This window comes from Alligator sinensis, unplaced genomic scaffold (assembly GCF_000455745.1).
Source record: "Alligator sinensis unplaced genomic scaffold, ASM45574v1 scaffold458_1, whole genome shotgun sequence".
Taxonomy (NCBI): domain Eukaryota; kingdom Metazoa; phylum Chordata; order Crocodylia; family Alligatoridae; genus Alligator; species Alligator sinensis.
In genome coordinates this window covers 40,457-65,006 of record NW_005841944.1, presented here as the reverse complement: position 1 = coordinate 65,006, position 24,550 = coordinate 40,457, and the positions used below count along the sequence as shown (strand labels likewise).

At 42.1% G+C, this 24,550-nt stretch overlaps 2 protein-coding genes across 4 annotated transcripts in view; both read left to right on the top strand.

The window, feature by feature from the left end:
- Positions 1-9,389, top strand: part of TM2D3 (TM2 domain containing 3) — a 10,165-nt gene extending 776 nt beyond the window's left edge. For 2 of the 3 annotated variants that reach the window (XM_006020016.3, XM_006020017.3), the window contains exons 2-6: positions 804-902; positions 3,893-4,050; positions 4,373-4,547; positions 6,643-6,718; positions 8,249-9,389. In XM_006020016.3, the coding sequence (XP_006020078.1) occupies positions 815-902; positions 3,893-4,050; positions 4,373-4,547; positions 6,643-6,718; positions 8,249-8,414 (663 nt within the window). In that variant the 5' untranslated portion in view covers positions 804-814 and the 3' untranslated portion in view covers positions 8,415-9,389. Of the gene's footprint in view, positions 1-142; positions 157-803; positions 903-3,892; positions 4,051-4,372; positions 4,548-6,642; positions 6,719-8,248 lie in introns of those variants that run through there. The other variant, XM_006020018.2, reaches the window with a different exon arrangement.
- Positions 9,390-9,611: 222 nt separating this feature from the next.
- Positions 9,612-23,622, top strand: ADAL (adenosine deaminase like). The gene is made up of 10 exons (XM_014518223.2): positions 9,612-9,655; positions 11,159-11,289; positions 13,172-13,232; positions 14,014-14,101; positions 14,980-15,061; positions 17,254-17,380; positions 18,557-18,637; positions 19,463-19,601; positions 20,817-20,917; positions 21,455-23,622. The coding sequence occupies exons 2-10, from the start codon at positions 11,201-11,203 to the stop codon at positions 21,647-21,649; spliced, it is 963 nt and encodes a 320-aa protein (XP_014373709.1). The 5' UTR covers positions 9,612-9,655; positions 11,159-11,200; the 3' UTR covers positions 21,650-23,622.
- Positions 23,623-24,550: the final 928 nt, after the last annotated feature.

Sequence of the window (24,550 nt, the reverse complement as noted above, 5' to 3'; positions counted from 1 at the left end):
CCCCAGCCTAGGCTGCCCTGCCCTGCCCTGCCCTGCCGGGCTCCGCAGAGCTGCTGAGGGCGGGGGCGGGGGGCGCCTCATCTACCGCAGCGGAGGAAACAAACTGCCCCGGGGGCGGGGCGGGGCGGGGGGCGCTGTGATGCTTTTGCTGCTGAGGTTGGAGCCTGCTGCCAGTGCTCTGAGCTGTGGGGGCTGGATTCGGTTTCCTTCTCTTGACAGGGAGATCATTGAACAGCATAGGCCAACAGTAATCCTTCCCATTCATCCCCTTCCTTACCATCCCCCAGGATGGGGTTAGAAATGTCAGGAGAACCATCTCCAGCTGTTCTGTTTAATAGCTATGAATAGGTCCCTGGATTTGGCTAGTCCCTTTTTGAATGGACCTATTCTGCAGCCTCCTGTGGGAAAGAGCTCCACAAGCTTCCTGCCCCCACGCGAAAATGGACTTTCCCTTGTTTTAAACCAGTCTCCTGCTCATCGCAGTGGGTGCTGCCTTGCTCTAGTGTTCGGGGATCATTTGCTCGTCCACATCTTCCATGACTTTATTAGACCCCTACCCTATCGCCCCAGCCTTCTCCTGTCCGAACTGAAGAGTCCTACCTTTTTTTTAGTTTCTCCTGGTATGGCAACTACATAGAACTTCTCAAACATGAATTTTTTATCCTGAAGATATCCAGGTCAATGTCAGATACATTCCTTGCATCTCTTATAAACGAGTAGTGAGGTTAAACTGTTTGAAGATTAATTACATTCTAGGATTACTATATTCCTTACGTGTGTGTGGATTTTCTCCCCCTTTATAGCAGGGTCCTTGATGACCACAAACCCCACACAGCCACAGGCAACGTTGCCAAAAAGTCAGACATCGACAAGTACAAATGCTCCGTATCTCAAGCTACCAGGTACAAATGTTTGTTCTTCTTTTACTTCTTAAAGAAACAAATCTGTGTGTTTTCTTTTATTTTTTTTGCTAATATTGAATTTCACAGTAAAAAAAATCAGTAAAGCATTTTAAAAACCCCTGTACATTGTATGTTATGATTAAAATTCCCACTGCACAGTGAGGTAGAGGAATTATTTCCGTAAAGATCTTAAATGACTAATTAGAATTCTGTAGTTAGAAGATATGCAAGCCTTTACAGTTGGAACATCATTTTAAAGGGAATTTGGTTCCAGGACTTAATACCTTTGCTGATAAATGCCATTTCTCAGGAACACAGCTTGCTTCTACCTTACACAGGGCACAAAATTGGTTTTTGTACATCTCAGTGGGGTGCATAATTTTAATTCTAATCTCAGCAAGCTAAGATACTGATTATTCACTTTTTGTGAATTGGGTAAATGTATGATAGCATGTGTTTGTTTGAAAAGTATGAACCTTAAAATGAAGTGTTTTTTTGCAAGTTGGAAGTAGGAACTTTAGGATGTGCGACACCTGTCAATGGGACCAGTTTGCATGTAGATGTTAGAGTATGAGAATAAAGGCACTGTCAAAACACTCAGAAAGGCTAGATTTTTGTTTTATGAATCTTATTAAGAACTGTATATTTAACTACAACAGGACTATGAAACTATCTTTTGGCTATTTTTTGCTTAGTTTGTGTTTTTTAAACTTTACACATTATGTAGCAAATTAGTGAATATATCTACATCTGTTTTTGCTTTCATCTGAAACTAAATAATATAGCATTAGACCTCTAGCATGTTGGTAAAGCTTCTAGTTTCTGTTTAACTGGAGAAAAATGTGGTGTTATATAGGATGATGTCCCACAACAACTGCATCCCCCTCTTCAGAATTCTAGATCTGCCCATGGTCACTCTATTAATGATCTCAAAAAGGGTAATAAGAACTATGGCTTCAAAGTTGTGTAGGAGATTTAGAAGTTTAGTTATTCAAAATCAGAGAAGACAGATAAACCTCAAAAGGATCTAGCTCAAGCTAAGCGGCTAAGTAATACACAACATGTTGGTTCTGAAATTCATCGTTGACGAATGCAGGATAATGCATGTTGGAGGGAATAGTTTAAAGTAGTTGGACACCTTATTAATTTTTAATGAACTGTATCAGCTTGGGGGGAGAGGTGGAGAAGGAAGAAGGACCTAGGTGTTGTGAACAGCTTAAAGTTCAGCAACAGCTGAATAAGCAAGTATTCTTCAGGTGAACAATGATATAGAAATTGTTATAAACATTAGATAACTCTGTTGCATGCCTTCATCTAGAATATTGCATTTTGGTTCCAGTCACTGTGTCGGAAAGCTTAGGTAGAAATGAAAGGTACTGCAATTGGAGATGATGATGAAAATAGGTAAAAACTTATGAGGAGAGTCTGAAAAGACTGGGACTATTGGTGGTCACCTCAAAGTACAATGCCATTCATTTCAGGGATACAGAATAACAAAGCGGAGCTGACAGGCTTGTATTAACTCTTTTTCTTCCTAGAAGAAGAAAAAAAAAGAATATTCAATGACAGTGAAAGATGGCAATTTCAAAAGTGATGGTTAAAGAAATACTTAATGCAGAGATAAACTGGAACGTACTGCCACAGGATCACTAGGGTTAAAGTTTCAGTAGATTTAAAAAAAAAAAAAGATATGTGAATGACATGCATTTGTTTTTCAGAAACTTTGTAAATATTTATAATCATAAGAAAAAGAGCTTTCTGGTATGAAATAATATCTGATTGTTAGAGGTCAAGAAGAAATCTTCTATAGAGGCTGATTATCCCACAACTTGCTACTTTAGGGCAATGGACCATATAAAGAAGTTGTTATTTGGTAGTTTTACCCCCTACTGAAACCAACCAATACCATTGAATTTTGATTTTGCCATTATAAAAAAAAAAAGATAATTCTTCCCTCCCCTAAATTGGCATAGACTTTGGCCTACACACCATGTACAATTAATCCAGACCTGGAGACACCAGTATAAGGGGATCTTTATCCCCTTCCCAGGTTTGCTGGGGGACAGACTCCCTGAACAGCAGCAGAAGGTCTCGTTTCCCAGCCTGTTGGGAATTTGTATGCCCAAGCCATATGCTCTTGGGAGACAAAGGGGAAGAAGTTGCATTGTGTGCTCTTGGGTTTGTTATCTGTCAGCTCATGGAGCATCTCTGATTACTAGAGCTAACATAAGTGGGACAGGAGGGTAATAGAAATGTTATTGTGTATTGTCCATACTTAGGCTGAGCATATGGAAATTCCAGAAATCCAGGACATCATCCAGGACAATGCCCTCCTCCCCACAATGCTTTCACAAGTTGGTGGGGCTGCCTGCCTACAAGGCACTCTGTGCCACTCCGACTCCTGGTCAGACTGTGCTCTGCACCCCTGCATTTCCAGGATGCCCATTACAGTTCTCAGCAGCTACTCTGCACCCCTGCATTTCCAGGATGCCCATTACAGTTCTCCTCAGCTAGCTGGGCCCAGCCTCTGAAATTCAGGACTGTCCCAGCTAAAACAGGACATACGGTTACCCTATCTGTACTGGCTGTGCTTGAGCCTAACATCAGGGATCTTTTCTGAAGCAGCTTGTATTGGCTATTGTTGAATGCTGGACGTAGCATGAGATGGACTACTCTGCATTTCCAGGATGCCCATTACAGTTCTCCTCAGCTAGCTGGGCCCAGCCTCTGAAATTCAGGACTGTCCCAGCTAAAACAGGACATACGGTTACCCTATCTGTACTGGCTGTGCTTGAGCCTAACATCAGGGATCTTTTCTGAAGCAGCTTGTATTGGCTATTGTTGAATGCTGGACGTAGCATGAGATGGACTACTGGTTTATATTTGTAATAAGAGCATAGTTGTATGTTGTAAAATTCTTAAAGTTAGCTGTACATACACTGAAGATTAATATTAAGTTCCTATTCTCAACATATTCTTTTACACTTCAGAAAGCACTACCATTCCACCTTATGTGACTCAGTGTCCCAGCAATGGGCTTTGCAGCAGGTTGCCTCCAGACTGTATGAATTGTACAACCAACTACTCTTGTATATATGGAAAGCCAGCTACTTTTGATTGCAAAGTCAAACCATACGTTCACTGTGTAGTAAGTAATTAATTTACTCCTTTGTAATTTGGAATTTATGTGTCTTGTTAAAGTGTTATGCAGTTTCTAATATCCTTAAGCTTCTATAATAACTTGAAAAGAACAGGCATCTATACTGTATGCATTTACAGAGAACAAGATTATCTATTTTCTGATTTTTCTATGTTCTGAGCTAAATGTATGCATAGGAAACAGAATAGCTTATCTGTCTCTTCTCTTTCCCCAAACTGAAAGCTGTGAGTACTAGTTATTCGTGACCTGTGAAAATTTTTTTATGTGCTAATCGGTGTTATCATGGTGCTAATACTCCCATCCTTTATAGGATCAGAATAACAACAAACAGGAGAACTTTACAATCAACATGACTTGCCAGTTCTGCTGGCAGATTCCTCCAACTGATTATGTATGCACCAATTCAACAAACTGCATGACTGTTTCTTGCCCACGACAGAGATATAATGCCACTTGTACAGTACGTGATCATATTCATTGTCTAGGTAAGTCAGATTAACAAATAGCTAAGGACGGATTCTTTTGTAAAGAAAACGCAGGGTTGTTTTTGTATTCAGGTCAGTGTCAGCTGCTTTGTGCAGTGCATTGTGGGAGGGACATGCACCAAAATATAGTCTCCTGTGTAGGTCTGTGCTCCTCACTCTTGTCTGCGACACGTGTTTCTGTACTTGCCATCCCCATTATGATAGTGCCCTGTGTTTGTGTGTACTGTCTGCTGCTAGTGAGTACCAAAATTGTCTTGTAAAAGTGGTAGAAATGGGTCTTGGGGTCAGTACAGATGAGGTCTTGGAACCTATCATGTTACATTGTAAAGTGAATTCCCATTATGCGAATTCAAGTTATGCACTGTTTTCTAGGAAAGCATGTACAGCATGAAGTGAGGGAAACCTGCACTTGAATATAAGATGCCCCCCCCAAATAATTAGGTTCTATATATGGAAGGCCTATAAATACATTATAATTTCCAGGTATAGAATTTAATTATTGTAGGTTTGGCTTGAGTATGTCCCCTTCCCTCTGCTATAGCACCACCACTGATAGTGTGGATGGTGGCTGTGGGGGGGGCCCCTTTTCCCCCTTCCCCCCCCCCCCCCCCCTTTTAATGTCAGACCCTGCTCTCCCTGACTCCACTGAATTTGAAATAAACATACAGACAAATTACTATGGGTACCTATAGATTTAGTTCATCCAGAATTGATACATTTTACTTTTTTTGAAACTGCTGTAAGATTTAGCACAGGTACTTCATAAACATACTTTCTTAAATAGAGTACAGGGCCTTTAAAAAAAAAAAAAAAAACTTTATCAATTCCAAATTGGTTCCAAATTCTGGTAGGGAGGATACTTGCCTTGTGGTAGAGCCTCACAGACTTAGCAGTTGAGTTCTGCTCTTTGAATTGTTGGAACTTGATTATTGGGTTTTGCCCAACAGAATTCGCAATCTATTTGGCCTTTTTTTTTTTTTTTTAATAGAGTAGGGTCCTATTAATATGTTTGACCAGTCCAGGCCATGTGTTTTATAGTCATGCAGTGTGGGCTGCATTTAATCAACTTCATAGTTGGTTTCCATTACTGAGCACATGCTGCTTTTGGCAGCAGTTTAATGATAGACAGTGTATTTAATGAGGTTTCCTTGTATGTGAATGGAAGATGAGGAACTGTTTTTCCCATGCTGACTGGGGGGGACAGGGGACGGGACCTCCTCTTGCATGGAAGTAAATAGAGTAATAGTCTACTAAAGGAGAGAAAATACATTCACTAACATTGTATGTTGACTTTTATCAGTAAAATTACATGATTCAGCATGAATAGAATTTCCTTTAAGATGGAAGTCAGCAGCTTATGGGCTATGAAGTCATTTTATCTGGTTCACAGAGTGGGAGGGCTTCTAAGGCATTTTGGTGAGTGGGTGGGTGTGTAGGGGTGGGGAGGGGAGGGGAATGGTGAATGGCAGCAGCACAGGCTGGTTTGGAAGTAATTCATGCCTGGACCTAAGCTGTTAAAGCTATTCCCCACTCCCAAATGTTTCTAACTGCTTTAAGGTGCTATAGTGGCATAAACTAAAAATCTTGTAAGAAACTTGCCTTTTGAATTCACAGTAGTTTAATCTGGGGCCTGAAATTAAGAGGTGAATTTAATCCACTTTTTTTTTTTTTTCTTGATGAAGTGGAGCAGGCAAGAATTGTTTGGAAGATCCTTTAGGAAGGTATAAAGCAGGGGTAGGCAGCCCCTGTCACAAGTGCCAGAGCATGGCACACATAGGGCTGCACTGCCACAACAAAGATTGGGCCCCTCACAGCTCCCCTGCTGTCTGCCCCTGGCATGCCAACATCTTACAAGTTGAGGTTGCAGGTATTTTTGGTACTCTGCCCAAAAACATTGCTGACCCCTGCTATAGAGAATGGGTGTAATTGGGCTGTTATGGTGTGGCCAAATCAGTAATACCTTGTTTAGCTATTAATATCAGTTCATTCAAGTTGTAAAAATACAGCATGTTTATACTCAATGTTTTAATTCTTGAGTCTGCCTTGGTCTATTCTTAATGGTATTGAGATTTGAATGGGTTTCTTGTTTCCTCAGGTAATCGTGTCTTTCCCAAGATGCTGTATTGCAACTGGACTGGAGGTTATAAGTGGTCTACAGCCTTGGCACTAAGGTAGACATGAACTATTACTAATGTTTATATCAGCAGAAAGATTTGTGTATGTGTGCATAAAATTTTAGCCTGTTTCTCTGTTCAGTCAATTTCTATCAATTTGACTTGGTTCTTGGTATTTAATGTCTTGCTGCAAATTTAGACCAAAAAGCTGCCTATGATCTCATATAACTGGTCAATATTAGCTAGTGTCTATAAATACTGATGTATTTGGACATAATGGTGAAAGTGTGTGTGTGTGTGTGTGTGTGTGTGTAAGGTGGAGGTGAGGGGGAGCGGGAATGCAGTTTCCTTGGCATTGGCAATAAAATAAACTCCACCAATAACCCAAATGTGAAATGGTTTGGAATAAGTTACAGAGATGTTCTAATTGTGATTAGTTTTATGGGCTCTACTGAACTCCATTTGGCTAACCTTTGATGGACTGCATGCTCTGCTAGTTTCTTAGGTCCATTGAATGGGGAAGAAAAGGTTGGGTGGGATAACCAAATTGTGGTTTTTCCCAAATCTCATGAACACATGACACCAAAAGTGCAACACTGTTCATAGTACATAATACAGACTTTTCCATCCATCCCCCTCTTCTTTCATGCTTAAATAAGCAATGAAACCACTAACAGTGTTTATCTGTGAAACTTCACTGGGCATGAGGTAAATAGAGCAGTTTGCCTTTTTAAAGCTGCTGTTTCTGTCTTGGATAGACATTGCTGCGCTAGTTACAATTGATCCATGTTTTTGAGATTTTCTTTGCAGCTATAACAGCTAGAGAGATGAGATCCTGAAGTATATGATACTGTACTTGCTGGAGATGCAAGTGTACTGTGCTGTCAGATAAAAAGGCTGTCATTTTTTATTTCTTACTGTGTTAGTACAGCATCACAGTATTGTTTGGACTGTTGCTGGAGCATGTCAGTGGATTTCTACATGTTGGCTGTGAAATCAGATTCTTTCATTTACATCAAACTTTTTAAAACATGTGCATGCACACGTGTGAAAACATATGTACCTCTGGTACATCAGAACGTTATCCAAACTGAAAAGCAGTAGTAGTCTCATTAGCAAATTGGTCTGAAATGCTTTTTCAGAGCAAGCCAATCCCATTTCTGCTTCCAATTGGAGAAAATAATTATTGCTGAACCACTATAGCAGAATGCACTCCCTGGTATTTCCTAGTCCCTGCAAACATCTAAAATTTGGGGTCAAACAAAGCAGCTTGTAGACCCACTTACATATTATAAACAAAGCTACAATGGCCTTTTTTCCTTCACATCTTCCATACAGAAATTCACAAGATTTGGATGATACTTTAATTAGCTAAGAATTAGTGCTTTTAATAATCTATCAAAACCATTTTTTGTTTTGTGTGGGGGTTTTTTTACTACTATTTAAGTCCAGCTGTATGCATTATTTGGAATTTCCAACTTATTGTGACAAGAAACTTATTCCATTTAACTATTCAGGGGAGGTAAGTGGAAACCCAGACTTGGGATCTGATAACTATTTTAATGATTTGTTTTATTGTGTTCGTAGCATCACCCTTGGTGGATTTGGAGCAGATCGTTTCTACTTGGGACAGTGGCGGGAAGGTTTGGGAAAACTCTTCAGCTTTGGTGGCCTTGGAATATGGACACTAATAGATGTGCTGCTAATTGGAGTTGGATATGTGGGACCAGCAGATGGCTCTCTCTATATTTAACCACAGTCTGCTTCAATATAGACATTTGGGAAGGGCCTATATAAAGAATGTAAAACAATCCTGGACCTTCTAGAAGAACTAACAAAACTTGTTCTGTGTGTACATATATTTTAATGTACAGTATCTGTACGTAGATTGCCTTTTAACTAAGGTAAAATGAATGAGTGGATCACTGAACAAAGTATATTTGAAATGGATTTCCTTGTGAATGCTTCTTCTGTGAAGGCAGTAAGTTTCACAGCTAAATAAATTCTGCACTGTTCTTGAACTTGATTAGATATTAAGTATTGAAGACATGTAAACTAATCCAAATAATAAGTTGTGCATTGTTCACCTCACATTTGTACATTGTCTGATTTGTCAAGCAACTTTTCCTAAATGTCTGCAAGAACATTTTCATATTTATAGCAAGATAAGTTTCTTGGCTAAGCCTAAATGACTTGGACAAAGGCAAACCACTATATATTATATTCTTAGTTGCATACAGTTTTTCTGCTTTACGTTTTAGGATAACACAAATTAATCATTTTGTTTGTAGATCTTGTAGCTGTTTAGAATTAGGGTGCAATAATTCCAAAAATCCTAAGCCTGAAAATACTTGAAAACTACATTGTAGACCTCTTTCCAGCATGTGGCCCTCCCCACCCCCCACAACAAGAGCTGCCTGGGACTTAAGAGTCCTAGAAACAGGTAAGATGCCACCCTTGCCGTCCCCGCAGGGCAGGCACCTCCCCTCTCCAGCAGGGTTTGCCTCTGGGCACAGGAAGTGGGGTGCAGCTGTGCTCCTGTAACCCCCACCCCCACTCTGGCCCTGGATCGATGGCTGTATATTGCATATTTTTGTGCTTGGTAGCTTAGAGATGGCAAAGTCAGTAAAACCAGCTGTCTTTTTTTAAATGAACGGAAGATAGGATGGTGATGATGTACTTTCTTATTAAACTATGGTACAATGTAATAAAATCTCACTGACCTGGAAGAAGGCTGAAACATTTGCTTTTGAGAAAATAAATTCTGTTGTTTTATCGCTCATTAAAAAATAAAGCAAAACCTGCTCCTCTCCTCTGTCTACCTCCCCGAACTTTGACTGCGGGGCTTCTGCGCCGAGGGCTGGGCTGGGCTAGGCTGGGCCGGGCCGGGCCGTGCTGTGCCCCGCCTCCGGAGTGCGCGGGGCAGGGGGCGCCCGCGCCCAGGGGCTGGGGGACGAGCCCGAGCGGCGCTTTTACCGGGAGCTGCCCAAAGTGGTGAGTGGGACGGGGGGCTTCCCTCTGCGCCCGGGCCGGGACCGGTGTGGGTGTGGGCTCTCGGGAGCACCGGGGCCGGGCGGAGGCGCGGGCAGCGCGGGGCGCGCCGGCTGCAGAGGGCGTCTGTCGGTGTAGCCTCCAGGCTAGTCCGTATTCAGAGACGGCGCCACAGTCAGCAGCGTGGCTGTCCTTACCCCAGCTGGGCATCTGGTCGGATAGAGGAGCTGGCCCTAGGCAATCCTTGCGTCACAGCTCGGACCATCACAGCCCAACATCCCCCTCTCGCCCCTGCTTCTTAAGAAGCCTAGCGAGGCCCATGTTGCCCCGACTCCGGGGAAGCAGCTCTCCCATCTTTCCTGCTTTGTCTTGAGTGCTGGCACCACAAACAGGCCCAATCTTTGCCCGGGCTTTCACCAGATCTGTAGTTTTCTCACTAGTCAATCAATTCAGCATAATCTTTCACTTTTTTCTTTTCCGGAGGCTAGCCCAGCAAGGTTGCCTGTGATAACGCTCATTTCTACGCCCCAAAGGGTGTGGTGTATCCCTGCTATCGCGGTTTGCTGCACATTCCCAGAACTCGTCCGCGCTGCAGTTCGGGAGTCTGCTAACGGCACCGCTTCCGTTTCAGAGCTTTACACAGGCAAAGTGCCTGGCTGCAGTCCAGAAGTGAGGTGTTCAACTGAAACTCTCCGTTTCCCCTCCTCTCCCTTTGCATCTGTATGTTCTCACTGGAAAATGAAGACATCCTTGCAAGCTATTCTGTCTCTTCAGACATGGCAGATTTTAACCAGAAACATAGCAAGGAGTTTCACTGACATGATATGTGTAATATGACCTACTCCTTTCATTAGATTCCACATCTGGATTTGCTTTCCAGCCAGAGTTTCTGTTTAGTTAGAGTTATGGGTGCTTATGGCTGCTAGGCCCCCCTTGCCTTTGCTTGTGCTTCGAATAATGTGATGTGCTCTGTTTTATCTTTTAACCAATATACATTAACAAATATTTTACAGAATTAAAGCTGGAGATAGTTAAAATTATAGCAAAATTTTCAGTCAAAGGTGGTGTTAAAATACTTTGCAGTTCTTTGTTCTAGTAAAAATAAGTATTGGGGAGGATATTTAAAGGTTCACAACAGTCTAGGTGTTTTGCAAATAAGATTTGAAGTCAGATGAAGAGGCACAGAAGGGGTGTTCCTCATGACAGGAATAACAAGATTGTGGGAAGAGACAGATGTGTATAGTGCTAGATGAAGTGGAGAGCTGAGTATAGGATGATGGGGTCTAAGAGTGGCTGGAGTCAGTTGGTCTCAAAGGCTTGTTTCTGAAAGCTTGTGTCTAAATCTTTTCGAACCATGCAGTTGGGTCAGCAAAAATCTTTCATATAAATGTTTGACTTTTGCATAGTTTCTAGGATAATGCTAGAGAAATGAGACAAATAAGTACAAGTAAAATGGAATAGAAGCAATAATGTTTACTAAAATCTTGTGATTTTGCATTGATCTAGGAGCTTCATGCCCATTTGAATGGCTCCATCAGTTCTGCTACTATGAAGAAGCTTATGGCCCAGAAACCACATCTTCAGGTCCCTAATGGGATGACCATGATTGACAAAGGGAAGAAAAGAACCTTAGAAGAGTGAGTATATAGCAGGGGTGGAGCTACAATTATTTTGGCTGGAGGGCCACTTAAGGAGTTTTGGTGAGCTCTTGAGGGTGGGGGGTGGGGTGTTGACCCAGATTTGGCCCCTGTCACAGCTGTTTACAGTGCCCAGGGGGGTGGCCCCAGAGAAATGCAAATTTATTTTCTTTGGCCCAGGCCCTTCTGCCCCACATCCACCCCCAGGAGTGCCGGACAGGGTGGGTGAGTGGGCAGTGGCTGGGGCTGGGATCACAGGGTGGTGACAGCATGGGAACAGGGCCTGGGCAAGAACTGCGATCCGCTCTCCTCATGAACCAGCACTCATCACAGGGATGAGAATGGAGCGAATCATGGCTCTGCCTCGGGCCCTGGGTTTGTGCTGTCACGACTCAGTGATTCCAGGCCCCGCCTGCCCATCCTGCTCCTGGACACCACTCCCTATGCCTCCATCTCATCTGCTGGGCTGTGTGCGCTTTACCTGTGCGGGGTATCAGGCTGGTCTCCATGAAGACCCCACTCTGTCCAGTGCCTCTGGCAGTGGGTGCAGGGCAGATGGGCCTGGGGTCACTGTACCCACTAAGCTGTGTGCATGCGTGCGTGGCCACGCACAAGTAAAAATCTTACTACGCACAAACTTCTTAAGGCTGCGCACCTGCCTGGAGCAGAGCTGGGCGCAGAGTGTGGTGGAGGCACCAGAGCCTGCATGGGACACTTACCAAAGGTAAGCTCCTCACTCTTCATGCAGGGCAGGCAGTGGCTCCTCCCCAAGGCAGGGATGGGGACAGAGACAGGGCTGGGGGTGGGGGCTGGTGCAGGCTCCGCAGGCTTCAGCTCCAGGGAACTGCTCCACTCCCCTGCATAACCTCAGGGAGTGAGGAGGCACATGGCATCAGGGCTGGGGAGTGGAGCAGTTCCCTGGAGCTGAAGCCTGCGGAGCCTGCACCAGCCCCCACCCCCAGCCCTGTCTCTGTCCCCATCCCTGCCTTGGGGAGGAGCCACTGCCTGCCCCAAGTGAGGCTCTGCTGGCTCCAGGAAACTGCTCCTTGGGCTCTGCTGGCTCCAGGGAACTGCTCCGCTCCCCAGCCCTGATGCTACGTGCCTCCTTGTTTCCCGAGGCGATGTGGGGAAGCAGAGCAGTTCCCCGGAGCTGGCAGAGCCTGCGGAGCAGTTACCTGGAGCCGGCAGAGCCCATGTCAGCCCGAGCCCCTGTCCCCACCCTTGCCTCGCCTCAGGGAGGAGCTGCTGCCTGCCCTGCACGAGGAGTGAGGAGCTTACCTTAGGTAAGTGTCCCGCACTGGCCCCGGTGCCTCTCTTTCAGTTCTATCGATTGACTGTGTCCAGCCCATGGCTGGGCCACGGCACTCCACTGCACTGCTCTGGGCAGTAGTTAGCATGGAGAAGGGTGTTGTCCGAACCCTGCCCACTCCCACCTGGACACTTACTTTGGGACACTTACCGAAGGACCACGCCATGCCGAAAGGGGAGGCAGGACCGAAGTGGCACACTCACGGACCAAAGTGGCTTACTCACGGACTGCTACTCCTTAGAGGGAACATTGCCTGGGGTATCTGGGCAGCAGGGCTGGGGTCTGGTGGCAGGGTACACACCTGTTCCTAGGTGGCAGAAGTGAGGGCCACCAGGAAGCTGTCCAGCTGCTGTCATGCTGCCTCCGCACTGCCATCAAGAGCTGTGTGCAAGGATAGGGCAGGCTGCGCCAGATGGCACCTCTGTGCCCAGGACTGGCTGCACACGCCATGGACAAGTCTGCCCATTTAATGCAAATTAAATGTGTATCCTATGTTGTTTGTACTTAGATTGCTTTTCATTTTTATATGGGATTTTTCATTATACCAACAGGCTTTTATATTCTTGTTTTTAGATGTTTTCAGATGTTTCAGATTATTTATCAGATTACCAGTAGGACTGAAGATATATTAATGGTAAGTTAAATATAGCTTGTCTTAAAAATAATCTGCCCTTTCTCTTTTTCCAAAACAACTCCTTGGAAAGGTAGCAAAATCAGTTATTGCACTTGTATCTGTGACCAGTTGCATAATTAAACTAAGTGTAAATGAGTGGGTTTAGAGTTTCAGCAATCTTATCTTCAAATGGCAAGCAAAAATTATTTTTGTACAAGGTGTGATTTTAAAATTGGATGTGCTGTCAGGTGACTGAGTTGATGTTCACTTAAAGTAGAGTGCGTCTGCCCTTGTTTACCTAAGCTTTGATTTACAATAGTGCCCTTTTAGTTTATTATTTCTGTGTACTTGTAAGAGTCATGACCTAGAGATGTAACATGTTCACTTTAGGTTCTGTCTGACAGTAGAAATGATGGGAATTGAAGACAGGGCATGATTTTCCACCTTCCCTCTGTAAAAGGGTTTTCAGGTCAACGCAACTGTAAAAAAGGGCAGGTGTGGCTGAGGGAGTGGTCATGTTTGTGGCAGCTGAAGGACATCTTTAGTTAGTACATTGCCAGTGAAATTCCCTATGTTCAGAGCTCCTGTGGTGCCCCAGTAGAATTGAAAGTTGTCCCCCACTAACGGTATTTGTAGAGAAGGACAGCTGAGTAAGTACCAAGAAATTTAGACAACTCTTGCTGAAGTTAATGGAAACAGAAATAATTTCTATGCTTCACATTCTAGTGCCTTTATTTTTTTCAAGAGTCATTTGCTGTAGAAAGAAATTGTAATTCAGATTATTTTTATGTTCTTTCATTAGGTAACTAAAGATGTTATTAAAGAATTTGCTGCTGATGGTGTCAAGTATTTGGAGTTAAGAAGCACACCTAGAGAGGAAACGGCAACAGGTACCACCTGTTTTGGCGCTCAGTTACTAGAAACGTCCTAATTTTAAAGTTATTGTTGAAGAATGTATGTTTGATAGTAGTTATTTAAATTAAGAATTCAGTCGATTCAATAAATATGCAATATGTGATGTATTTGGGAGCAGATCACTGGAGACCACTTTATACTGTATTGATTTATTGTCAAGTCTTTCATACAGGGACAGGTTTGTACTTGTAATTCCAGTGAAGTCCAATCAACTCTCTGTGTGTGTGTGTGTGTGTGTGTGTGTGTGCGCGTGTGTGTGCAAGGTTTCAAATATAATTATTTTCCGCGAACTTTGCAATGGAAATGATGTGGTAAAATGTTACTTTTTGCAAGAATTTTGGAGCAAATGCATTTTAGCCATCTTCATCTTCAGTGATGATTTTAGGCTGTTCATGGTATCCTGATTTCTGTGTTTTTTATGGTTCTAATATAATAGCTACCAGTCTCTCTTTCTTATTTCTCTTAAACATTTGTATTTTTAAACAAATGGCTAAATATAATAGCATTATAAAAGTCTACTATCATTTAATATTAGATTCTGACTCATATAACGTGATTTTTTTGTTTCTCCACAAAGTCAGAGCAGACTCAAAGCAAAAGTAGGCTTAAAGTAAAATTGTATTTGTCAGTAAAATGATTACTTTACAAATAGTGAAATCAAGGTACGAAATAAAACTATTAGGATGAAATCCATCCCGAATGTATAAAATCAAATAGCAAAATGAAAAGAAAAGTTAAAATGAAAAAAACTTTTCATGGAGAGGCTGGGGTTCAATAAAATAGAATTATATAATCATTCTCATTTTCTCAGTTCAGTTCACATGGATCTATATTCTGTTTTGTGTTTTTATAGGTATGACCAAGAGGATGTATGTAGAAACTGTACTTGAAGGAATAAAACAGTGTAAAGAGGAGGACTTGGATATTGATGTAAGGTAAATTTAAATACATGAAATTTGATTTGGGGTTTTGTTCTGAGCCTGACAGGCAGCCCAGTTCTGCAGAGTGGTTTACAAAGCACAAGTACAAATTCCTGGAGCAACTCTGGGAACAGGAGCTGGGGTGTCAGTTGCTCCCTGCTCCACAGCTGCAGGCACTGCTTCACAGTGTGGGACATAAGTAGTTAGGGAACCAGGAGCTCCCAGCTGCCCATTCCCTGTACCATGGGTTCTGGTACACAGGGAACTTTCAAGAGTGTGTCTGTAGATGAGCTTTTTAAAATTCCTCAGGTGCTTGGACACAAACAGTGGGGAGAGGCTACCTGGTCTCTGTTCCTGGCATACTGGGAGGTTTAAGGAGTGGGCAGAGGCAGCTTCCCTATTGGGGAATTTACACTACATGCCTTGCAGTTCTGGCCAGGCTGCCAGAACATAGAGCGGGGGTGGTGGGGTGGTCAGAGGCTACTGGTGGGGCGTAAAGTCCTTAGTGGCTCCTCCAGTATTTGGAGCTTTTGATACCCTGTGCCCAGCAGCCCAGCCAGAGCTGCTAGGCACAGGGTTTCAACAATTGGTTGATTGCAGCCTGGTTGAGATGGGGCCAACAATCTATTGATTTGTCAGCTCAGCACACTAGAGACTGTAATTCATAACCTCCAGCTGACACTCAGCTGATTGGTTGGCTCTGGCTCCCAGGATCACACCAGGAACTCAACCTAGCTCCTGTGTGGGCCCAGCCAATCTGACAATATGCTAATTCTGGGGTTCAGTCCTGACAATCAGCTGATTGCTAGCTTCAGCCCCAAACCAAACTGGAGTCAGTTTGAGTCCGTGATATGATCCCAAGGGTCCAGAGTGAACAAATTGGCTGCGATTCAGCCTGGGGTTATGATCAAAAGCTCCCTCTGCACTGGCAAGTAGTAAGGGCTCAACTGGCATCTGATCCCAATAATCATGTGTCCTGCCATACTTAATGTGGCATGACAAGAGGTGCAATTATTGGGATCAAGGATCAGTTCCCGTTACACCATTAAATGAATACATGCCAAGCAGGCCTGTGCGAAGCTTCGGTCCCTGATTCAATTCGGCAGAGATTCGGCCCAATTCAGTGGCCGAATCTCTGAATCTGAATCAGAGGACCTTTTAATCTCTCTGAATCGACTCGGAACCCTCCAAATGAATTAGGAGATTTGGACATAGTCGCAGCTTTAAATGTTTTTTCTACATACCTCTAGGTAGCAGGTGGCTCGTGAATGCTGCGATGCTGGGGCTCATGGAGTGTCCCACAGAAGTGCAGGGGGGCTCCCCAGTGCGCTTGGCAGCAGACCCAGAAGTGGACCGGAAGCCTGTCTGGTCCACTACTGGGTCCGCCGGGGAGGGTGTGGAGGCCCCCCCTCGCGCCCTCCCAACTTAGCAACTGGTGCCGCCTGGGGAGGGGTACCCAGGGTCCCTTGTGGCCGATCACTGAGCTGGGGAGGTGCAGGGGTGCCCCCCAGCACGCTCCCTGGCAGACATGGAAGTGGACCAGAAGAACTTCCAGTCCATTTCCAGGTTCGCTGCCAAGCATGTGGAGGCGCCGCGCCCCCCACCCCCCCGTGGGACACTCTATGCGCCCTAGCATCACAGCGTTTGCAAGCCGCGCTGGTACCTCGAGGTATGTAGAAAAAACATTTAAAGCTGTGTCTATGTCTGAATCGCTGATTCTCTGAATCAGCACCAAATATTCAGATGCAGATTCAGCCGAATCGAATCAGGGACAGTGATCTGAATTAGTGACTTGAATCCCTGTCCCTGATTCGGGCCGAATCCAAATCGAATAGAGCCCGCTTCGCACACCTCTAATGCCAAGGGCCAAAGTGAACCAGTTTATGCAAAGTCAGAGTTAAACCCAGCTCTGTATGTTGTCAGTATACATCCAGTCCTTTGTTTCAGTACATGTTGATCTTGTAAGCATTTTTCTGGATGGCATACTGGCAAAGTTGTGCTAGTATCAAAGCAGGCATTTATGGGGCAGAGTTGTCACTTAGCGATCGACATAACATTGCCAAGTGTTAAGCATGCATAAATACTTGTAGTCAGTGAGAGTAAGAAGCAATCTTTTAAATTGTGAATTCAGTGTTCTTTTTACAGTAATAGTTTTTTCTCTGTTATCACCATGCATATTGAACGTAATCTGTACATCTCCATTTTAGACTTTTAATAGCAATAGATAGAAGAGGTGGATCAACAGTTGCCAAGAAGACAGTGAAACTTGCTGAGGAGTTCTTCCTTTCTACTGATGGGATTGTTGTAGGGCTTGACCTCAGTGGTGATCCCACTGTAAGTAATTCTTAGGGCCCTGCTGTATGTTCAAATTAAGCTGGATAGAAACCTGCTATAGAGTTGTTACACATTTTTGAGTACTAACTTTATAGTGGGTTGGCTCTTTATAGCTGGAGAGTCATTTTTATTGTGTGATCATTCCTTTGTATTTGTGGCGGGTCTAAATTTTTTGCACAATTGGCCAATTAATTGTGTGATCATTACTTTGCACATGTGGCCACTAAATCTATTGCACTATTGACCAATTCATTGTGTAATGCAAGATTGTCCAACATATGGCCCACAGGTTGCCATGTGCCCTCCAAGCTGTTTTCTGAGGCTCGAGGTGCTGTGACAGGAAACAAAAGTAAACACTGCACTTTAGTTTCAGTGGGGTGATGTGATACCGCTTCCTGTGAGGTCTTTGAATATGGCTTGCTGGCCCACTGGGTGATTAAAAAGTTCATGATCTGGCCCCACATTCAAAAAGGTTGGACACCCCTGATGTAATGCATGTAACATGTAGCAGGGGCCTAAAAGGTAGAAACTTTTACACTGAAATAATTGTGTTTTAGTCTTTGGGCTCTTTTCATGTTAGTTGCTGGTTAAATGTTTCACTTCTTAAACTATTTAAAATAATGCACAAAGCTATTAAAAAGGTATCCTAAAAGCAACTTCTGAACCTAACAACTATTTAGTAGAAGATGCTTTTTTTGTATTGTCTGATTGGGGTAAAGACATATTAAATAACATCAAGACTGATATAAAATGTAATCTAAATGTACAAGCATCTAATTTCCTTTTTTTATAACATAAGGATAAGTGGTTGAAAACCATGTTTTTCAACATTTAGGTGAGATGTCTTCTCTTCTAGTTTTACACAGTGATAATGGGAAGAAATCATTTTGAGGACTCCTGCTGACTTGAGTCAGTATTGCATTGTCCCAAACTAGAACTGTTGTTGTTTAACCCAGTTTTGTTCTCAATTTATATTTTGACTGATGTGGGAGTTTGATCAGTAAGTATGATCAAACTTTGACCCACTTCATTTGAAGAGTGAGCAATAGCAAAAGAAAACTGATTTACAAGTTTTTGATTGAATTACTTGGATATTGTTAGACTTCGTAATGACTGTATAATTGGAATGTTTTTGTAACAGTGATCATGCATTTCTGTTTGGCTTTTATCTTCAAGGCAGGACATGGTAAAGACTTTTTTGAGCCCTTAGCAGCAGCCAAACAGGCAGGTCTAAAGTTGGCATTGCATCTCTCAGAGGTAACTTTTTATGTTTGCCTTTCTCTATTGATCTTTAAATGAAAAAAATCTGGATATTGAGTTTTTCAAGTCTAATCAATGTGGATTGTGGCATTGTAAAGAGAGGGAGGTGAGGATGGAAGGAGAAACTGTTAAGTATTTGCACTTATATCTCCTGAAAAATTACGAAACCCCCCCCCACTAGGCCGCTTAAACAAATTTATTTTCATGTTTCCACTTGAGATACATACAGGTTCTAATATTGTTTATGAAGTCATGAAAACACCTCAGTGGCAGAGTGTTTTGTCAATTGCTGGGTTTTTTACTAATTTTGTAAAGAGCAATGCTGTAACTGATCTAGTTCAGTGGTGTTCAACCTTCTGGCCCTGCAGGCGTATTAGTGGTATGGTGCCAGTCTGTGGGCTGAATTTCATGCATAGAGTCAATCCACGGGGCTGGTATAGTATAGGATCAGTGTGTGGGATCAGTTCATGCATGTGATCTAGTGAATGGGTACAGCCCTGTGCACTGGATCCAGGCACACACATGAATCCAACACCATGCACTGTGTCTGACTGCATACCAATTTGATCCCATGCACCAGATCTAGCTATGTAGTGGCCATAATTTCAAAACAAAGATCCACTTTCTTGGTCTATAATGATCACTGCAGTGTAATAACTAACATCAATTTATTTCTTCTTAATACTTGTTTCATTACTAAAATGTTCTAATGAACCCTCGCCTCTTCCTTGGGACTCCCCTCTTTTCCCCTTAGAGTTGAGATATGACCCAGGTGACTACATGGGCCATACATTACTGAGCTGCATTATGGTACTTTGATAGATTCCAAGTCAAGAACAAGAGACCAAAATTCTCCTTGGCTTGCCTCCAGACAGAATTGGACATGGCACATTTCTTAATTCTGCAACGATAGGTTCAGAGGACCTGGTGCAGCTTGTCAGACAGAGCTCTATACCTATAGGTAAGAAAGAAGATGAAGCCCATTTGGCAATATGCAGGCTTTAACTTACTATATCTTACAGTGGAATTGGTAAGTTTTAGTAGTATCTTTGGGCATTTTTACATATACTCCAGGAGTGGGACAGGGGTGCTTTAATTAGAGTGGCTCCAAGAGCTTCTCTAATTAAAGTGCCTAGAGTGTCTTGTGTATCAGTGTCCCCACGCTGAAAAATGGTGGCAGGGGCCCTTTAACTAAAGTTCGTCAAACGAGCGTTAAAGCACCCCCCGCCACCATTTCTCAGTGTGGGGACACTAATAAACAAGACTCTGGAGTCAGCTGGAGTGTGGTACTTACCACACTCCAGCAGACTCGATTAATCAAGTCTGCTCCAATGCACTGTAATTATAGCACATTGAAGCAGGCTTGCTGCACTTGTATAGGTGCCCTTTCAGAGGTCACTATGGAAAGATATTTGTGATGTGGAGATAGATGTAATATGAGAAATAAGGCACAGGCGCTGCTAGCCATTCATGTTTTCACTTAAAATGAATTGCAATATTTTTCAACATTTTTTAAAAATTTCCATTTAGTCACCCTTTATTAGTTATCTTGTACATGTGTGTATGCACATGTTGCTTCATAAAGCCATATGTATAGGATTAATTACAGTGGAAAAAAAGGACAAAAAGAGGCATAGAGATCTGGAATATAAAACATGATAAAACTGCTTGATGTTTATACTTGACTGGTTAGGAACCAATAGGTTCACTATTAAATTCAGTTGTGTGTCATCTTAAAGGACATAGCTTTATAGGACAATTTAGTGGCTTTTATATAGAGTACTCATTGTTTTATACATGCTTAAAATAGATATGGACAAAATAATTGTGATACTGGAGCACTGATTCACCTAGTCTCATACCATGCTGTGCTGATCCTGATAGGAAAACTAAAAATCAAAACAACAGATTTGAGCAGTCATGCAATATCATGTATTGTATATGTGTTCTTGTCCTGCAAAGTGTATTAAAACTAGTGAAGTTTACACCTATCCACTAATGAAAGTTTTACTCTGAGGTTTAAACTGGTTTTGAAGTAGCATTTACCAAACAAATACAAAAATACCTGTTGTTCAGCTATGGATTGAAAGACATCTGTTAATCTACCCACCCCCACAAACAGTGCGTTTGTTTAATACTGCCTTTTTTTCTTTGAATATATACTTTTTCCCATTAGAAATTTGTATGACTTCAAACATCAAAACTCAGACTGTACCTTCCTGTGATAACCACCATTTTGGATATTGGTACAAGATGGGCCATCCTGCTGTGCTTTGTGTAAGTCATTTTCACTATAAAGAATTCATTGAGATAATGAGTATAAAGAACATGGACACTGGATCACTAGAGCCAATATAGAGAAACATATCTGCTGCTTATTAGCAGGGATCCTGGTTTTCCCTGATAAAAAAATCGCAAAGTTTCTGATAAACCCCCCCAAATCTGTGATTAAAATGAAAGGCCCCTCACTCCCTCCGAGTTCACACCCGGCAGCCTGCCTCTGCCCACACCCCGCGCACATATCTGGGGGGCACGGGTCCCCCTTGCCTGCCCCCAGCCCCCCGGGTGAGCTGCCTGCTGCCCCGTCCTGCTTGGGGCCCTGTGTTTTCCTGTTGTTTTATAAATTGTTTTCCTTTCTATTGGCATTGTTTACACCTGATATTATGGATGAAATATATAGCTATTGAGCAAATGTAGTAAGAAATATGTATGAACTGCATTAAAATGTGAAATACTGGAGGATCGAATGGCTCTAAGTTGATTTTTCTATTTTTTCAAAATTTAGAAGTACTAATTTTTTTAATTTTATTCCAGACTGATGATAAAGGTGTCTTTGCAACAGATCTGTCTCAGGAGTATCAACTGGCCGCTAAAACATTTAACCTCAGCCCAGCACAGATGTGGGACTTATCGTATGAATCAATCAACTATATCTTTGCTTCAAGCATTGTAAAATCAAAGTTAAAGGAACAATGGTGTAAACTGAAACCAAGCCTGTTAGTTAATTAAACTGTAGCTGTGAATTGCTGAAAACTGAATATATTAGCTCAGTTAATAAGGGTGTTTTTTGAGAGAGAGACTGGCCTTTTTGAGATTTAACAGCTATATGGTCCAGTTCTTTGTGTACATGTATCAAGAGCAATTGGAACAGACCCTTATTTGGCAAGCTCCTTTCCAGATGCTGCCTGGAAAGAGTCAAGTGATAGGAAAATGAAAATGATGGAATTTATTTCACATCCACCTGCTTGAGGGAAAATATTTTTTAAAAGTACGGTTTGCTCAAATGTGTTCACAAAAATTGGACAGTCAGAACCAAATAAAAGGGCTGGAATAGAATAGAATACAGAGCTGGCCAAAATGTGCCAAGCAGCATGCATTTGTCTTTCTGTATCAGTCGTAAGTAAGCTTGTTGAACAGAAAGATAAGGAACAACTTCAGGGAGAAAGATAATTCTTTGTACTCAGGTGACATATTCCAACTGCTTTTGCACATGGAGATGTTGGACAAAACCTACGATGGCTTGTTTAAATATACATGCTACTGTACAGTCCAGATGGGCTGTATAAATAGTTGCACACTTAATGTTGTAGGGGCTCTATGTTGCATTGCTAAGTAGAAAAACTTGTAAAGAAATTCAGCTTTTTTGGGCCTCACTTCTAAAATGTTTTTAACAATGGAAAATTGTTTTCCTCTTTTCATTTGTTTTCTTAAAAGAGCATGTTTATTTCTGCATGTCTTCAAAACCAGTTTCCTTTGTGTGCATTGTTTTCAGACTAGAAGTAAGGCAGTTCTGCAGCAGATTATGTAAGGTAATTGTATAAGGGATGCTTTTTTTAAATTACTAGTACCATTTGTGTTTTGACAAGAGAGGGAGCTATTTAGTTCAAGAAGAGAAGTACATGTGCATAAATTTCTACCTTAGGTCTGTCATTCTGCAGAGAATCTGATGCAGCCTGGTCAGTACATATTTCCTGCAGCCCTGAGGATATGTAAATGCAGGAGAAAAAAAAGTTTGAGCTCCTGTTACTCAGAACCACTCCTCTCCCAGTATACTGCCTTTTTACAATGCTAACAGAAGTAGAAAGTTTTATTGAAAGTTTGGAGCAACTATCCTTTTGCTAGACTGTATTGTGCCAGTGCCTGTGAGAACAATTGCTGAATGACTTTTGTATGTTGACAGGTATCTGTAAAAGGGCCAGGGGCAGGGATTGTCTTTGTCAAAAGAAATATTTATTTTGCCTGAATCTGCCAGATGCTCAATGAAGTGCAACCTTTTCAAGAGAAGGGGATCTTGCAAGAGATGACATGCCCAAACTCCACAAACCTAATGATAGGATCTCGGTCCTTGGTCCTCTGTACATCATAGCAACTTGATAGCTTAACCAATTGAAAACACAGTTTGAAACCTAGAGTATCAAGATAGAAATACATTGTTTAAAACCATAGTAAAAGGCAGATATTTTTTATTTTAATACAATAAACTCATTTAAAAAACATTTGAAATTATGGCAGTCTGTCATGTACTTAAATAAAAATAAGTCTTTTAAGCTTTGACAGGTAAGATGTACTGTGCAAGTCAAACCACTGAAATGAGTGAATTCACTGGCTAAGCACCTGGAACTAGTGTTTGATGAGATGAGAAGTCTGCTTTTGACAGGAGTAGGGTCTTTTTGGGAGCAGAGAGAATACTGTATTTTCAGAATTTTTAGTTCAGTTCGGTTCATTCAGAGCTGAGAAAGTAAGAAAATTTGTTTTCTTTTCCAGTGTTAAAATAAGTTAGGTGTGAAAGCCTGAGATCTACTAGTTCTCAAAAATTGGAGGACATGGTAACTAGAAAAATGATTTTAGTTCACTGCTCCAAATACTACCTCACTGAGTAAATGTTAGTTTTAAATGCAAAACATATTTTGATAAGTTTTTTCCCCCTTTATGTATCTAGGAAATTGACTGCAGTTTTATTTGAGCAATAAAAATAATTTTAAAATGGTGGTTGTTGCATTTAATTGAATTCCAACTTGGCTTCAAATGCAGCTAATTCAAATACAGGTAGTATGGTATTTACCCGAATCCAAGACAGTCTCCCAATAATTAGATTCTACACCTGGAAAATATATATATTTTAAAATAATTTTTCCAGGTATAGAATCTAATTATTGGAGGGGTGTCTTTAATTCATCTGCCCCACCACTGATACTATCTGACATCCAGTTTTCACTTGCTTGTAACTTTGCCAGACTTCAGCCATTCAGGTGGCTGGACAGTTTTGGAATAAATCTGGTGCAGTTGTCTGTAGGATCTGTACCTTATTTGGTGCAAAAATTGGAAGGTATATACCGAATGAGGCAGAAAGAGAAAGAACACAGTTGTGGCTAAGGCAGCAAGGAACATAGGAATGGATGGGACCTCCTGGGTTATTGAGTCCAGCCTCTGCTTCTACCACCTCTGCACACCCAGCCTCCAGTTCTCCCTATAGAAGCAGTGAGATAGGGGTGGGAAGGCAGGGAGCAGCTGCTGCTACGGCCCCAACCCCAGTCGCAGCAGCTGCCTGCCTCCCACCCCCTGCTCTCCACTGCCCTCAGACTTGATTCTGTGATAATGGGGCTTCCTCCCATATTAAAGAAAAAAGACTAGTCTTAGAATGATGGTAGTTATTCAGTAAGAAAGATGATGGTCACTACTTTCAAGCACAATCGAATTAAAAAAAATGAGGTTTTGAATAAAAATGATATAATATTGTTTAAATGTGTATGGAAAGTACCAAATTTAGGGGGAAAGCTGTATTTAGTTGCAAATCGACCTATCTCATTGGCTATCAACCTGTGAGAACTAACATTTTTTGAAAATTACCAAGAAATAGCAATGCAAAACAAGATTTGTGTTATTAAATAAAAGGTTTTTATGTGCTAATTC